The sequence below is a fragment of the Anabrus simplex genome, chromosome 3 (genome assembly GCF_040414725.1).
Source record: "Anabrus simplex isolate iqAnaSimp1 chromosome 3, ASM4041472v1, whole genome shotgun sequence".
Taxonomy (NCBI): domain Eukaryota; kingdom Metazoa; phylum Arthropoda; class Insecta; order Orthoptera; family Tettigoniidae; genus Anabrus; species Anabrus simplex.
The window spans coordinates 320,298,846-320,314,849 of NC_090267.1; the positions used below are offsets into that span (position 1 = coordinate 320,298,846).

At 40.1% G+C, this 16,004-nt stretch overlaps 1 protein-coding gene across 1 annotated transcript in view; it reads right to left on the bottom strand.

The window, feature by feature from the left end:
• The window catches only part of LOC136867272 (corticotropin-releasing factor-binding protein), a 563,493-nt gene that overhangs the window by 28,005 nt on the left and 519,484 nt on the right, over positions 1–16,004 (bottom strand). Inside the window, exons 7-8 of the mRNA XM_067144418.2 lie at positions 7,593–7,701; positions 427–573 (exon numbers count right to left, since the gene is read on the bottom strand). Coding sequence (XP_067000519.2) covers positions 431–573; positions 7,593–7,701 — 252 coding nt within the window. The 3' untranslated portion in view covers positions 427–430. The remainder of the gene's footprint in view (positions 1–426; positions 574–7,592; positions 7,702–16,004) is intronic.

The following is a 16,004-nucleotide window of genomic DNA, read 5'->3' on the forward strand; positions in this document are numbered from 1 at the left end:
CTTGTAGCAGCAATCATCAATCTTCTCCTTTTTCTACTCTTTCTACCGCTTTTTCCACACCTGTGAAGTCGCGGGTGCGAACTGTGTCGCACATGTGGATTTGGCCCTATTTTACGGCCGAAAGCCCTTCCTGATACCAACCCTATATGGAGGGATGAAATCACTATTGCGTGTTTCTGTGTTGGATGGTAGTGTAGTGTAGTGTGTTGTGTGAATATGAAGAGGAAAGTGTTGGGACAAACACAAACACCCAGTCCCGGGGCCAGAAGAATTAATCAGAGACGATTAAAATCCCCGACCCGGTCGGGAATGGAACCCGGGATCCTCTGAACCGAAGGCCTCAACGCTGAGCATTCAGGCAATGAGTCGTCGGACTAGCAACAATCCTCAATAACTTATCAAATCCATTTAATCTGTTTCACGTACCCATTCACATATCGCAGATGACAGATGCAGTGTCCAAGTCACCCTCGTGTGCCTGGCGGACAGCGACAGTCACTGCATTCTCGAACTCTCCACTGGACACCAGCCGCACTGCACTTACACCGCATAAGATCGTCTCCATCGTGCTGCCTGGGAACATTAGTACAACCGAAATATTTAATAAGGTTACATGTCAAAATTGAAGTTAAATATTTCTTGAGGAATCTCGTACCTTATCAAATTTAAGTCCCTGCAACCCTAAAACATCTACTGCTATAATATTTCAATTTATAGAACTGTTTTTAACATTTCCTGTAAGTTTACTTTACCGGAATTAAACGATTCTTATGGTTCGAATAAGATTCATGATTTTATTTTACTTAAAGCCATTTTTGAAGGGAACAAGTAAAATATCATCCCTGTCACACTAAAATGCTAATGAAAACAACCACACGAATTTCTGTTGTTTCTGTTAACCCAAAGGCTAGTAAATTGGACACACACGGTTCCGATGTTTTAGTCCGCGAATGTCCGACTCGTTGGCTGAATGGTCAGCGTATTGGTGTTCGGTTCAGAGTGTCCCGGGTTCGATTCCCGGCAGGGTCGGTGATTTTAACCTTCATTGGTTAATACCAGTGGCTCGGGGGCTGGGTATTTGTGCTGTCCCCAACATCCCTGAATCTCACACACCACACATAACACTATCCTCCACCACAATAATACGCAGTTACCTACAAATGGCAAATGCCACCCACCCGCATCGGAGGGTCTGCCTTACAAGGGCTGAACTCGGTTAGAAATAGCCACACGAAATTATTATTATTATTAATGCGTGAATACAGTCTCGTAAATTCATGACTTGGACATGAAGTTTGTCACAAAATTTCACATCTTGAAATGTCTTGATAATGAATTAATATCGATACCTCGTATATCCATTTCCTATTATATAATTATTCAAATTTTTATTTTCAACAGAGTTGTCCATGAGCATTATAAAGTACTTTTTTTCTAATTCCCATCGAAATTTAATTTCCACCAATATATTTATCCTTCCTGAAAACTTGAGATCTCTGTGGACACAAGGTTTTAGATTTACAGTGGCCATAGCCTCTCTACTTCAGACAATGAGGTAATATTTTATCAAGATTTTGGTTCCTAGTGTTGAGTAATCGTATAAGAAATTGATGGCATTTTGAATATTATCTGTTCGGTAGATTGACAGATAGAGGTTCATATTATATTGTGTAGAATCCTGGAAGCTGCGATCACAGTAGTTATGAATTCTCGTACAATATTATTTTCTTTGCCTTTTTCTCAGTTACCTGGGGTCGGTACGTTGAGTGGAATGCCTTTCCTGACGTAAACCCTTTGTGGAGGGATGTATTCAATGTTGTGTGTGGGTATTTTTGTTGTTTGTAGGGTGATGTGTTGTATGTAAACGAAGATGTGCATTAAGACGAACACAAAGACCCAGTACCCGAGCCAGAGGAACTAACTGTACGGAGCTGAAATCCCTGACCAGACTGAGAATCGAACCCGAGGCCTTATGAACCGAAGGAGCTAAGGGGCCAGAATTTGATGAAACCATGTAAAATGGATACACTTTTAAATATAGTAACATGATAAACATCAGAGACTTGTTTCTTAACAAATGATAAACCAAATTTATTAATACATTTTAAATTATTTTGTAGCAAAAAATTTTAAGAGTATTATTATTTTTAGAATTACGGCTCCGCTCAAATACTTTCATCCAAGCGGTGGCAGAATATCGTTGTTGTTTGCTGTGAACTAATGAGTTATGAATTCACTATTCCAGAATTGTTCATTGATGAGTGTGACGAATACCTTGAAGAAAGTGGGAAATATGATGCTGCAAATAGAGATGTGCATTGATCTTGAATGAGCCTCAAAATCATAGACCTATATACACCCAAGGACAGGAATCGCCTAAACAAGTGGACTCCTCTCCTTCTTCTCTTTTGTCACTTTTGTAATATGCTGGACTTCACAAATACGCTACGACCCGTCTCTGTGTATTTACTTTGAAAAATAGGCAGGCGGCGGAAGTTGGGATACTGAACATGTAATAGGACAGTTGTGGATTGATATTACCGAAAGGAGGAATGTACATTCTTCCACTATTAATATTTTGTGACAATGGTGACTGATACCCTAAAAGATAATTTATTCATGAATTTGTTTTGCTGAGTTTTGTGTTTATTACATTAAATAGGATATGGCTGATTGTACTTACTTAATTGACACATAGACATATGTGATTTCTGTGATAATTAATATAAATCAACGTTAAGGCGTTTGCCGCTGATTTTCACCCGAAGGTACACCCCGCTCAAACTCGGGCCCTTCACCTTATTACAACTGCCGATTGATATATATGTAATATCGACATCCGTTAAGAGTGCCATACAGCCCCTCAAAGGGGGAAAAATTATAATCGCATGGCCTCAGCTACCGGGTACAGACAATTTAATTTGACGCCATTTGGCTGTCTGCTCATCAGTTTTGACGTTCCGTTTACTGTAGCCTGCTAGATGGCAGACAAATTAAACCGAATCTCTCTTGGGCGTTTGTGGCTGAGATTTAATAAATTTTGTCGGGGAGGAAGGCGGAACATTGCTGCTAAATTATATGGAAACTTACCCCTAGAATTCAACCCCCTATTCAGCATACTTGGTTAATATGAGATCCAAAACCTTAAACACGAAAGGCCAGGGGTCATCCTGAACTGAACAGCGCCCAGCGCAAGGTCACACACTGGCCATCTATGACTAATTCCAAATTCTAACCCGCACCACTAATACCATTCAGCATTTAAGACCTGTATCGGTCGACGAGCCACAAGTTTCACGCCCCTTGGCTTACCCCACAGTGCATATGTAAGAGAGAGTGCGTGCGTTTTGCATATATTTATTACTGAATTACCAATGCAAACATTTAAATAATGTTGTTACCAATGTCCCGTCAATAATTATGCTGTTGGTGATGATGATGATGATGATGATGATGATGATGATGATGATGATGATGTTTGTTGTTTAAAGGGGCCTAACATCGAAGGTCATCGGCCCTAAGTTGATAAGGACTAAAACTGTGCGATATAATACATGTAATCACTGCCAAAGCCAGATATATAAACACTTTCACCACTTCAGTATCGGTATGTCATTTATGGCACACAGTCAGCAACACAGCACGTATCTCTCAGCTTGACGAGCCCCAGATTTGACTCTTGCTCTGACTTGGTTCAACCCAATTTCGAACTCAGTGGACTCAACGTCCAATGCGCTCGAGTCGATTGAAAGCGAAAGCCAACCTTAGAACCTTTAATGCCAGATAACATGTCCCTTGCAGTGACGTATGACTATCCACCAGCCTGTGGAACATTTGCTGACCCAATCTTCCCTTCCCTTCATCCGCCATTCTCTGTAGATGCTTTTAGATTTGTGTAGTCATCAAGATGTTTAAAAATGTGTTATAGTCGATTCCTGTGATTTTGTTAGTATAGAAGTGCTTGCCTTCACAGTAATAATATGTCAGTACACGATACTGTTATATTACCATTACTGTTATAATACCACTGGACCAAGCCGGAATCGAATTCACCAGTCTCACAAAACAAGCGCTCTACTTCCCTACTCAGCCCGAAGAAATGAAAATGAGAAGGAAATTGTAAATCTGAAAGAAGGCCGGTCACAGTACTACTACACTCAATAAAGTTTTAAATACATTTTTGAAGATATGATCCCAGAATTTTGAGGTTAAATTGATGTGAAATTGTCGTGGAATGCACTTAGGCGTGTGTTCGTTTAACTACTTTATACATTGAAGAGACAGCGGTCGATGGCCTGGAGAATGTAATCCACTGTTTGGAAGTGGATCGCTCGAAGTAGTGCTTTCATTTTAGAGATGAGATCGTAGTCGCAGGGTCTGAGATCTGGAGAAAAAGAGGGGAGGGTGTGGTAAGCACTTCCCAGCCCCAGCGTTTGAACAACTCAGCCACAGCTCCTGATGCATGCGGCTTTGCATTGTCATGCAGAATAATGGGTGGGTTTTTCAGGAAATGTCCTCGTTGTCTTCTTAGAGCTGCTGCCAGATTCGTTTGCAAAAAATGCATAGTAACACTCCGCATTAACGGTAAATCCTCGGAGAACAGTATGCTTTATGATAACACCATTCCAGACGTAGGCAACGATCAGCATGGCCTTCACATTGGTTCCGGTCGGCCGAAACGTTACTTTTCGCGGTGACCCGTGATGATGCCACTCGTTTGATTGGCGTTTCAGCTGCGGTTCATAAGCCCTGGCCTATGTCTCGTCAATAGTGAAGGCATCATCTTCGCGTTCATAGCGCTCCAAGTGCATACGAGCTGCATCATATCACAGCCCCTTTCGATGTTCGGTTAAGTCATGTGGAACCCATTTGGAGGCAATTTTCCTGCTTTCCAGCCACTTCTTCGGGATTTGCAGCACAGTTGATGGTGCCAGCCCTGTATCGTTGGCCAATTCACGAACTGTGGTGTTCCGATCCACCAGCACTAACTCGTTCACTCTCTGCACATCGTCATCACTTACTGTAGGATGACCAGGCCGCGGTATGTCTGTCACATTTTGTCGTCCGTGTTTGAAGGCCTTGGCCCACCGTGCAACAGTACGGTAAGCCTCTTGCAATCCTCCATAACACTGCCTTGCATTACGACCTCCAGCACATTCAACTTTCAGCCAGCCTCTCTGATCTTGCTTCGAAATCATCACAGCTGTACTCCACGAGCGCACATTAAATACTGCGTTCTTTTTTTTTTGTTGTTGTTGTTGTCGCTGGACACGTGCATGGGCGAGTTCATTTACGCTGAGGGAGGGTGAATAACTAAGCTACCTCAAGTATATATTATATTGCCTGGCTACGTTTCCGGCATTGTTACAGCATAGTTGCCACTATTAAAATATCAACCCATGTATTTTACTTAACTTCGGAGGTTTTAGACACCTCATTTGCCAATGTGTATTTGTACTCATAATTTTCTACATACAATCTATGATGTTCTTTTGGGGCATTCGTAAATAGCCAAGGTAGATTTTGAGAAAGTTTCCAGGTATGTCCCACAATATATCCTCCATCAATTTCATGATTATACGGGTTTATGGACGCCTGTTATCCTCAGTAACGATCCTTGTTAATTGACTGGTTTAACTGCTGCTGGTAGCTAGCAACGTTCACAATCCATGAATACTGTAGTAGCACAGTGCTCAGCCCATCACCGAACGTTTTGTGTGGAAGTTCTTCTTGTCAATATAAGCAATTAGCTGTTACTAAGGGAAGTAGGAAGTGTATTAATAACGGATTGTAGTCTTCAATACATTATTAGAAATTATTATAAATCTTAAACTAGTAAAGATACGAATCTATCGATCTAGTCATTTCTTCGGAATTTATTAGGAGAAAAGTAATCTATTAAATATCCCAAATTTAAAATTGGACCTTTTTTTGCTAGTGGTGATAATTGTTGTTCTTTATGGTAAATGATCAGCCAGTTAAAATAAATTGAAATATGAAGAGGGAGATTCACAACGTCTCCAATAATGATGATATCCAGCAGGCAAAAGAAGAGTAATTTAAAACAAAAAAAGTGTTCCGAAGCATATTCCTTGAAGGAGTTTAAGCCTTAGCACTGCATAGTATGTTGATCATCACCGCGAGTCAATCGTTGACGGGTGCTAAATTTCAAAGCGTGAACCTCCCATTAAGTTTTCATTAGAACCAGATCTCTTAAATTCCAGGAACACACAAAATACTTTGGCAATCTTGAGGTACCCTATCTTCAACTGATGTATAGACAGTTTTATCAATGCCGGCTAAAGGTTATTGTAAATTCTGTTTAATGGAGCTTTTAGAGTGAATAAATCAATCTCACCCAAATACACTAGTCAGCATTAATCCGGCTTCGAAGAATTACTGAAGGGAATATATAATTAACATAATTTGAAAAATTCCGAATTTATTCCGAATTGTCACTAATAATTTCCTATTTTTGTCCGGGAGATAGTGGGTTCGAACCCTATTGTCGGCAGCCTTGAAGAAGGTATTCTGTGGTTTCCCATTTTCACACCAGGCAAATGCTGGGGCTGTACCTTAATTAAGGCCACGGCCGCTCTCCCCCCCCCCATTCCTAAGCCTTTCCTCTCCCATCGTCACCATAAGACCTATCTGTGTCGGTGCAACGTCAAGCAAATAGCAAAAATAAAATAAAAATAATTTCCTCATAAATAATCAATTTTAAATATTGTATTATTTGTTTCTTTTAAGTCCAGTTCGCTAACATTCCGAAAATTCATCTTATTTTCAGTATTTTAGTGCCATTTAAAAACAAATAATGTAACACTGGCATGGGTTCACCCTCAATTAAGTTTCAGACAAATTATAATATAACTTGCATGGAACTGAAGTAAGTCTCTGTATTTCCCAATTAAATCTATATCAACACTTAAATCCAATATCTTAGTTACAGATTCTTTACATCGTCATATAAAATTCCATGAACGTCAGAAATATCGGGTGCAGTAAGTACCAATCGCCAGATAGGAAATAATGGCTAACAAGGAAGATTCTGGAGTAATTCCTTTGAAAAGTGGTATAAAGTCTGTTTTCTTATAGAAACCTCGCCACAAATATTATTGTGAATAAATTCCACAGTAAAATCTCTCAGGGTATTATATATGATGATGTGGAAAGGGTTGTCATATTCTGTTGTAAAATCCACCCGCTCTTATTAGTACAAATTGCCTAATTTGAGCATTAATTAATGATGATACATATGATAATATAGATTCAAGTGACAGAAAACTAATCCTAACTGTTGAGAGAAAAAGCTCACAAATATTTGTAAGGATATATCGACTAGTAATTTTATTATCTACTTTCCCTATCACCCAGCAAACAGGAATGGATCTTCAGTTCGTCACATCGTGTTGGTCATTATATTTGTATATCAGGGTCGTTCGCAATGTTTTCAATATTAGAATTCCTCCTCCTCCATGGCGTAACAGCCCCGAAAGGCCAAGGTCTACCACATGGCACCTCGTAAACTCAATTATTTGCGTGAGATTTTTCCTCTCAAAATAAAATATAATTAATTATATTTTGCTTACCTGGTCGAGAGTCCGTCCCGCAGATAGAATCGTCAACGTTAAGGTGAGTAGTGTCCAATCCTTCAGCCCCACCAAGTTCCGCGTAATCCGCTAGGCCGCGATCCTGACACTGCAAAATAGAATAGTGAACCTTAACAACATCTTTGAGCTTAAATTATAGAGAATGGGCCGCTTACTCCAACACTTTATAACTTCGTAAATTTATAATAACTTGTAAGTCTTGAGATTATTATATGATACAAGCAATAAATGTAGTTGTGTGGAAAAAGTACAACACACACTGAGAAAAACTGTTCTTGGCAATTTCTTTAACTGAAAACCAACAGTGCTAATGTGGTTGGAGGTTATACGGAAGGAGATGTGGATCCCCTCTCAAACTCATTTCGTTTTCTTTTTCCAGTTTGAAATTAATTTACAATATTATTTTGCGTTTCGTTATTATTAGCACTGACAACTGAAACACATGTAAACAGCATCCTTCTCTCAACACATTGCAATCCGACGAGTAATTTACTTGAGTTCGCTATTGGGTATTGTTAACATGTACACAGCATAACCCATAAACCAAAGGTTCGGTGAATGAAGTCGATCCAGCAATACTGGCGACACACAACGCTGCACCTGCGTAGCAGCAGGTTTTGACCACCTGCTCCCAACCTTGTTCAGTTGAGCATCGTATGTGTGCCGTGTAAGACCTGTTTGACACAGTGCGTGTTTAGTGCGTTGGTTCTGAACTGCGAACAGTAACATGAACGACCAAAAGAGCAATGTACAATTTTGATTTAAGCTTGGCAAGACACGAAAAGAAACACATGCGATGCTGGTACGTGTTTATGAAGATCAAGCACTGTCCTTGAAGTGTGTGTACGAGTGGTTCGCCCGTTTTCGAGGAGGCCGGGAAAGTGTTTCTGACAACCCCCGTAGCGGAAGACCGGCGACCGCCGTTAGTGACGAAAACATTGAGAAGGTGAGGATATTAATCACAAACGATCGGCGATTAACTGTGCGCATGATAGGGGATGAACTGCTGATTAACCGTGAATCCGTGCGACAAATCGTTACCCAGAAGTTAGGGAAGAGGAAAAATTGTTCTCGTCTTGTGCCACATCACTTGACCGACGATCAGAAGTAGGCACGTTTAGAGACTTCACAGGATTTTGTCGAAACGGCGGATGCGACACCAAATATCTTGTACTGTATTGTCACTGAGGATGAAACCTGGTGTGTGAGGTACGACCATGAAACGAAACAGCAAAGCATGGAATGACCATCTCCGGGATCCCCTCGTCGGAAAAAGGTCAGAGCCGAAAAGACACGCATCAAATTCGCTTTGAAAGGAAAGAGATTTGACGACATTCCTGACATCCAACGAAACGTGACGAGGCTTTTGAGTACCATCTCAAAGGAAGCCTTCTTGCAAATTTTCCAGGACATGTATCGCCGATCTCAGCAGTGCATAGTTATGGGAGGGGACTATTTCGAAGGACAGTAAGGTCACTGTCGTGCATTATTCACCTGTGTTGATAGTACAGGACTGTTCACCGAACTTTATTGTCACAGGTTGTATATGTGCGTCAGTGATGCGCATTGCCAAGACACTGTTTAACTTTATTTCTATATTATTCCGTATTATTTGAATAAATACAGGGATCGAAGGATTCAAGTAGCCTATAAAGAGTGGAGTGGCATAAAACTACACTATAAGAGGAAGCAGTTTCAACTAGTATACAGTGATAATGATACATTAAAGCAGGGCCTCTCAAACGCCTAAAATCTCACGCGTGCAAATCGAGGCGCAAGAGCTCCGTGCACTGTGCATCGCTCCCGCTCGGCACGGCTCGGACCAACCCTTCGTCTCTGGGCTACTCAACTAAGCTCGGCTCAACTCGGCTCAATTCGGCTCGGATTTGGAGCGCTACGCAGCAAGTGAGGAAGAGGGAGACAGGGGGAGCGAGCGAGACAGGCGTGGGGAAAGAGAGAGACAGCGCTATTGCTCCAAATCGAGGAGTGGGGGGTCTGCACTCTGGTCAACCAAGTGAAGTCGTCTTTTGCACCGTGCACAGTGCATGCACCAAGCGTATGCACCCTGAGTGGCCCTGCATTAAAGTGTGGCATACATTTCATGTTATAGTGGTTTTGGTTTATGCTGTGAAAATTGAAGCCGATTTACTGCATTAAACACTTGTCGAGATTGAAGTTCATTTTCATTTCCCAAGTACCCGTACACATCTATTTTAGTAGTTAGACATAATTTCCTCACTGAACGAATAAGTCTTGTTGATCTCAGCTGCCGTGTGTATTTGACACCATATATTTATGTATTTATTTATTGATGTCTTTATTTGTGGTGAAGTTAGGGCTCTTGACCCTCTCTTACACTTAACCACATTATGCGGCTTAATACCGAATACAAACTTAATATTCAAACTTAACACACTGTATATTTATATATATATAAAATAAGAGTTTTGTCTCTACATTGCTCAAAATTTGAAAATAATGGTATTTCTGTATCAGTCATGTCCATAGCTACAAGGAAATGCATTTTTTTATTTTCCGTAATGTCTATCTGTCTGTCTGTCTGTCTGTCTGTCTGTCTGTCTGTCTGTCTGTCTGTCTGTCTGTCTGTACACGCATCACGAGAAAACGGCTGAAGAGAATTTAATGAAAATCGGTATGTAAAGTCCGCAAATAAGTCGCTACAATCTAGGCCATAAATAATCTTTTTCACGCTGAGAGAAATGGTAGTTTAGGCCTAAAATTTAATTCTCAAATATTTATATTATTAGTGGTTCTATCGGAAAACCGGTATGTAAAGTTCTAAAGTAAGTTGCTACAATATAAACTATAAATAATCTTATTCACTCTGAAAGAAATGGTAGTTTAGGGGAAGGCCTAAAATTTAATTCTCAAATATTTGTTATTAGTTGTCCCATCGTAAATAAAATCGGTACGCAAAGTCGGGGAATAAGTCGCTACAATCTAGGCCTTAAATAACTTTATTCACGCTGAGCAAAATGGTAGTTTAGAGGAAGGCCCAAAATTTAATTCTCGAATATTTGTGTTATTGGTGGTCTTATGGACAATTACTACATAAATAAAGTTACACAGTATTAAATTTCCCATCATTTATGTCTTATACATTTTGACCATATCGGCTATGATAAAGGAGATATTTATGAATATGGATTTTTGTTGCTAAGATCATATCAGCGCCGTCACGAGAAAATGGGTAAACAGAATTTAATGAAAATCGGTATGTAAAGTCGGGGATTAAGGAACTACAGTCTACGCTATAATTAATTTTATAAGACGGCCTTATATCACAGAGTCGAAAGAAAACTGAACGTGAAAGACTACAATACAGAAAGCTCATATCATTGATCAACAATAACATTACATTGACCATTGTTTGTTGTGATTTGCTTTGTGTCTCTGTTGCCATTTATCTCGGATAGATGGGATTACTGCTGTATACCGAGTTCTTTTTAAAATTTGCTCTACGTCGCGCCGACACAGATAGGACTCATGGCGACGAATGGATACGAAAGGGCTAGGATTGGGAGTGAAGCAGCCCCAACGTTAATTACATTACAGCCCCAGCATTTTCCTGGTGTGAAAATTGGAGACCACGGAAAACTATCTTCAGGGCTGTCGACAGTCGAGTTCGAACCCACTACCTCCTTGATCCAAGCTCACAGCTATGCGCCCCTAACTGCACATCCAACTCACCCGGTCGTACCGAGTATAACAGCCTGCCTGAAAATTGGCGGGAAGTAGCTGGGTAGTTAGATAAACTTCTGATACTACTGATACGTAACAAACTGGTTCATCATAGCATTCGAGCTATTCAATTGCTACTCTGAGGCACTGACTGGAATGAGCAGTGTGCATATTTAACGAAATAATGGCAGAGAAGTGTTCACGGCTGTCTGCGATCTGGTCATTGCAGCACTGAATCTTTGGATTGTTAAATCGGCACCGTAGTACTGTTCGTTAAAAGTGTGAAAATGCGCGGTTTATTAATTTGATCGAGTATTTTATATAAATTTGCTTTTAATCACTACATTCCTTCCGACGACTTCAGGTAGGAAAACCACAAAGACATTATTTCTGAGAATCCCGTAGCGAAGCACGGGTACATCAGCTAGTAATATAATAATAATATAACTTAATATAGACTAAAACTGAAAGATTACATCCTAAGTCTAAAATTAGAAATATAAATTCAATAACTACTCTAGGTGAAATTCATATAATATAACAGTAATTTATGTAAACTTTTGGGAACTATTTGCTCCAGACATTCACTCACACATTCACACATAACTACATGATATAGCCTACGTATTCAAGAGGAAATCTTTAGACTGTTTTTTGAAGATAATTAATGAGGAACAATTTCTAATTTCAGGGGGTAAAGCATTCCATATTCTAGCGCTCGACACAAGGAAAGAATTACTGAAGGCAGATGTATGATGTGGAGGTATTGCAATTGTTGACCCAGATCGCGTGTCACGGTCATGAAACGAAGATAGAAAACGGAAATTACTGGAGAGATATTCAGGTATATTTTCAGTCAAGAGCCGATAGATAAGGGTTGATGCATGGTGATTTCTCTGCCGCTCTACGTTTAACCAAGGAAGTTGTGCATAAAAAGGGGATACATGCGAGGCAAAATTCAATGAAAAAATAAATCTAATGTAGGAGTTTAAAGCTCTCTGCAATTTCCTGTTTCGTTCACTGGTAGCAGATAGCAACACAACATCACAATAGTTAAAAATTGGAAGTATCAATGTTTGAACCAGTTTTATTTTTAAGTTGAGAGGTAATACGGTCTGGTGAATCTTAAGGGGATGAAGTGATGAATGAACTTTCCTGCATACGTTAGTGACATGCTCATCCCAGTTTAAAGTTTCATTTATAGTGACTCCAAGGCTTTTTACTGATTTACAGAATGGGACAGCAACGCCATTTAGTTGAATGACTGGAATTTGTAGACTGTGTAAATGAGCAAACAGTTTTCTCTGCCCTAGTATGATAGCTTGTTTTCGTTGGGTTGATGGAGAGAGAATTCTCAGCTGCATAACGGCTGATCTGCTCTAAGTTTCGGTTCATATTTTCAATAGCTGCATTTATGTCATTCACTTTTGTGTGGCAGTAAATTTGAAGGTCGTCAGCATGGAGATGGTAGTTGCAGTTTTTCAACTTAGAAGAGATGTCATTCAAATATAAAATAAATAACAGGGGGCCGAGTATAGAACCTTGTGGCACACCATTAACTTTGTACTTCCACTCCGTTCTCTTATCATTCATGACAACACACTGTCGTCGGTTATGGAAGTAGGAAGCGAACAAATTGAGAGCAGCGTGGCTAAGATGGAAGGAATGCAATTTCGCTGTTAATATGTCCGTACTGATAGTGTCAAAAGCACTGCTGAAGTCTAGGAGAATGAGCACGGTCACTTTACGTTCGTCCATTGCTGTTCTTACGTCATCCGTAATTTTTAGAAGAGCAGTAGATGTACAATGTCCTTTTTTAAATCCAGTTTGCAAGTGATCAAGTAACGAATGGTGCGTCAAATATTGGAGCAGTTGTTCATGCATGAGTTTTTCTAAGACTTTCGAAAGTGAAGAAAGTATACAGACAGGTCGATAGTCAGATGGAGAATTTCCTAGAGATTTTTTGGTACTGGGAAAATTAAAGCATCCTTCCAAACAGTGGGAAGTAACCTTCCGAAAGACATGAGTTACATATGTGGGTTAAAATTGGCAATACTACATCTATCAAGGTAACGAAGAAGGATATCTTTATGTCGTCCACTCCGATTGCTTGTGATCTGATAGATGTTAGTTTTCTTCTTACATCATTTTCATTTACTTTACGAAATTTGAACCAAGGCCGTTGTAGTAACGGAGTAGATTGAAGAGAATTTGTTGTTTGTATAATATGAGGGTCGGTATTAACTATTTCTCTAGTAAAGTGGGCATTTAATTCATCTGGATTTATGTCATGCGCATTGGAGTTTGTTGTTTTCCCCCCAATACCTACGGATCTGAGTTGTCTCCAGGTACATTTTGTGTTCAATTTACTGGCTAATTGTTGGAAGTACGCATATTTTGTGTTTCTGATTATTTGTTTAACTTTATTTCTAAGCACACGGTACTTTTCAAAATCTTCAGTTGATAATGTGTGCTTGTAACATCTTTGTAGTGCATCTCGTTCAGACATTGCGGACTTAATGTCATTTGATAACCATGGAGCAGCTTTGCGAGTCACCCTAGCAGTACGTTTATGTACGTGTTTGTTATACAATTCCAACACTAATGTGTTAAACCTCTTTACTTTTTCGTCATTGTCAATCAAGTGCAGTATTTCGTCCCACAGACAGAGATTAGCATCTTGTATTAATTGTTGAGAATTTAACTTTTTCATGTCTCTATAGTTTATCCACTTCGGCTTTGTTTTGGGAACTTTCAAAGAATAATCTAAATATATGAGATCGTGGTATGATATACCAGGTACAGAAGTTTGTCCGTGTTTTAGTATTTTCTGAGGACTGTTTGTGATAAGTAAATCTATTATAGTGTGTGAGGATCCGTTAGCCGTGTGCACGTGGTGAGTGGGGTTAAGTGGCAATACTGACATGTTACAAGAGGAAAATATGTTCTGTAAACGATTTGCTTCAATGGAGTCTATTAACAGGTTTGTGTTATAGTCACCAAATATGAGTACATGTTCGTAGGTAGGTACGAGTCTTAGTAAATTTTCTTCGAAGTCGGTGAAGTTTCCTGCTTTTGGTGGTTTGTAAACAACTCTAATCAGTACTTTAGTCTCATCAACAGATACTTCTACAAACATATATTCAGTTAAGGTGTCAGTAGATAATGTCGAAGTTTGTATAATCTTCCCCGTTAAATTGTTTCTGTAGTATAGAGCTACTCCTCCTCCACGGCACTTCGGTCTATTGTGAAAAAGTGCATTAAATCCTTCTATATTTACCGTGTTTAGAGGGACCGATTCCTTCATCCAATTCTCACTAATTGCTACATTTACCATGCTTCCTTCAAAAATAGCTTTCAGCTCAGTGTGATGGGCAATTATAGACTGAGCATTGACATGGGCACACAGTAATGAGCGGAGAAAGGAACGAGAATTCTCTCTCCAGGTGACTGCGGGCGGGGTGAGAAGGAGTCAGGGAAAGAGAAGGGTGAGAGGGTTCAGTATCAAGGTGAAGGTTGTTTGCCCTGCCCAGGGAGAAAGCTACATTGTTACCTGTGTTAGCCATAATCAAAAATAAACAGAAGGCAACTTACCATGGTTTCCTCTTGCCTACGTAAGCCACTTGAATCATTTAAACATTCACTCACACTAAATTTTTAATGAAACCACTTATAATTAAAACGTAAATCCATGAGTCATGTACTCTACTAATCACCTAGCCCTGAAATAACTGCATTTAGTTCCGCTTTAGTGGTCAGTGTAAGTTTGTCTTTGTTTTTGCCTAGAACTATGATTCTTCCTTCGTGGATCCAAAGGTTACGCACTCCGAGCTGGTCTCGGGCTCTATTTAAAAGATCTTTTCTTGTAGCAGTCAATGACTCCGTAACCAATAGTTTGGTGCCTTTGAAGAGCTTCTTAGCGCGCCAGACACGATCGCGAACATGAAACCGGACGAATTTAACTATAATCGGCCTGTTTCCCGAGGTCACGACTTCCGCAGCTGATCTGCGTAGAGGTCCCAATCTATGACAGCGATCGATGTCATCCATCGATAAGTCCACTTGTAAGTTAGATTTTACTGTCTCTATCACTTTGGCATAGACATTCTCAGCCGGTTCTTCTTTCACCCCGTGTATGAGTAGACAGTTCCGTTTAGTGTATTGTTCGGCTTCGTCAGCCCTGGCTTCGTACTGGTCAAGACGCTGTTGCACAACTAATAACTCCTCCTTTACACAAGAAATTTCCGCCGAGATTTACTGGCGGAAGTCTTTGAACTCAGAACAGAGGGAAGACAGATTTTCATCGGCGCGGTCGTTAGTGTTGGCTGCCCTGCTGGCACTGGCTGATCTCAACTGTTCCAAGCGAGCTTATAACTCATCCATCCGTTTAACAAACTTTGTTTCAAAGTCCGACACACGCTTATTTACACCTTTTACGGACATGGTTTTACTAGAACTAGATGTCAGTTGTCTGGTGTAATTATTGACACACACTCATCGGACCTGTCTGCTAATTATCTTGCTAATTCGGGCTGGTAACACGGAGCTCTCCTACACAACACACACAGCACGCGCCACGCTGTTTGCCGTGTTAATTTATACGTTCCGTTTTACTCTACCAGATGGCAGATTAAACCGGATTTCTGCTAGGCAATCTATGGCTGAGTTCTAATCAGTTTTGTCGGGTAA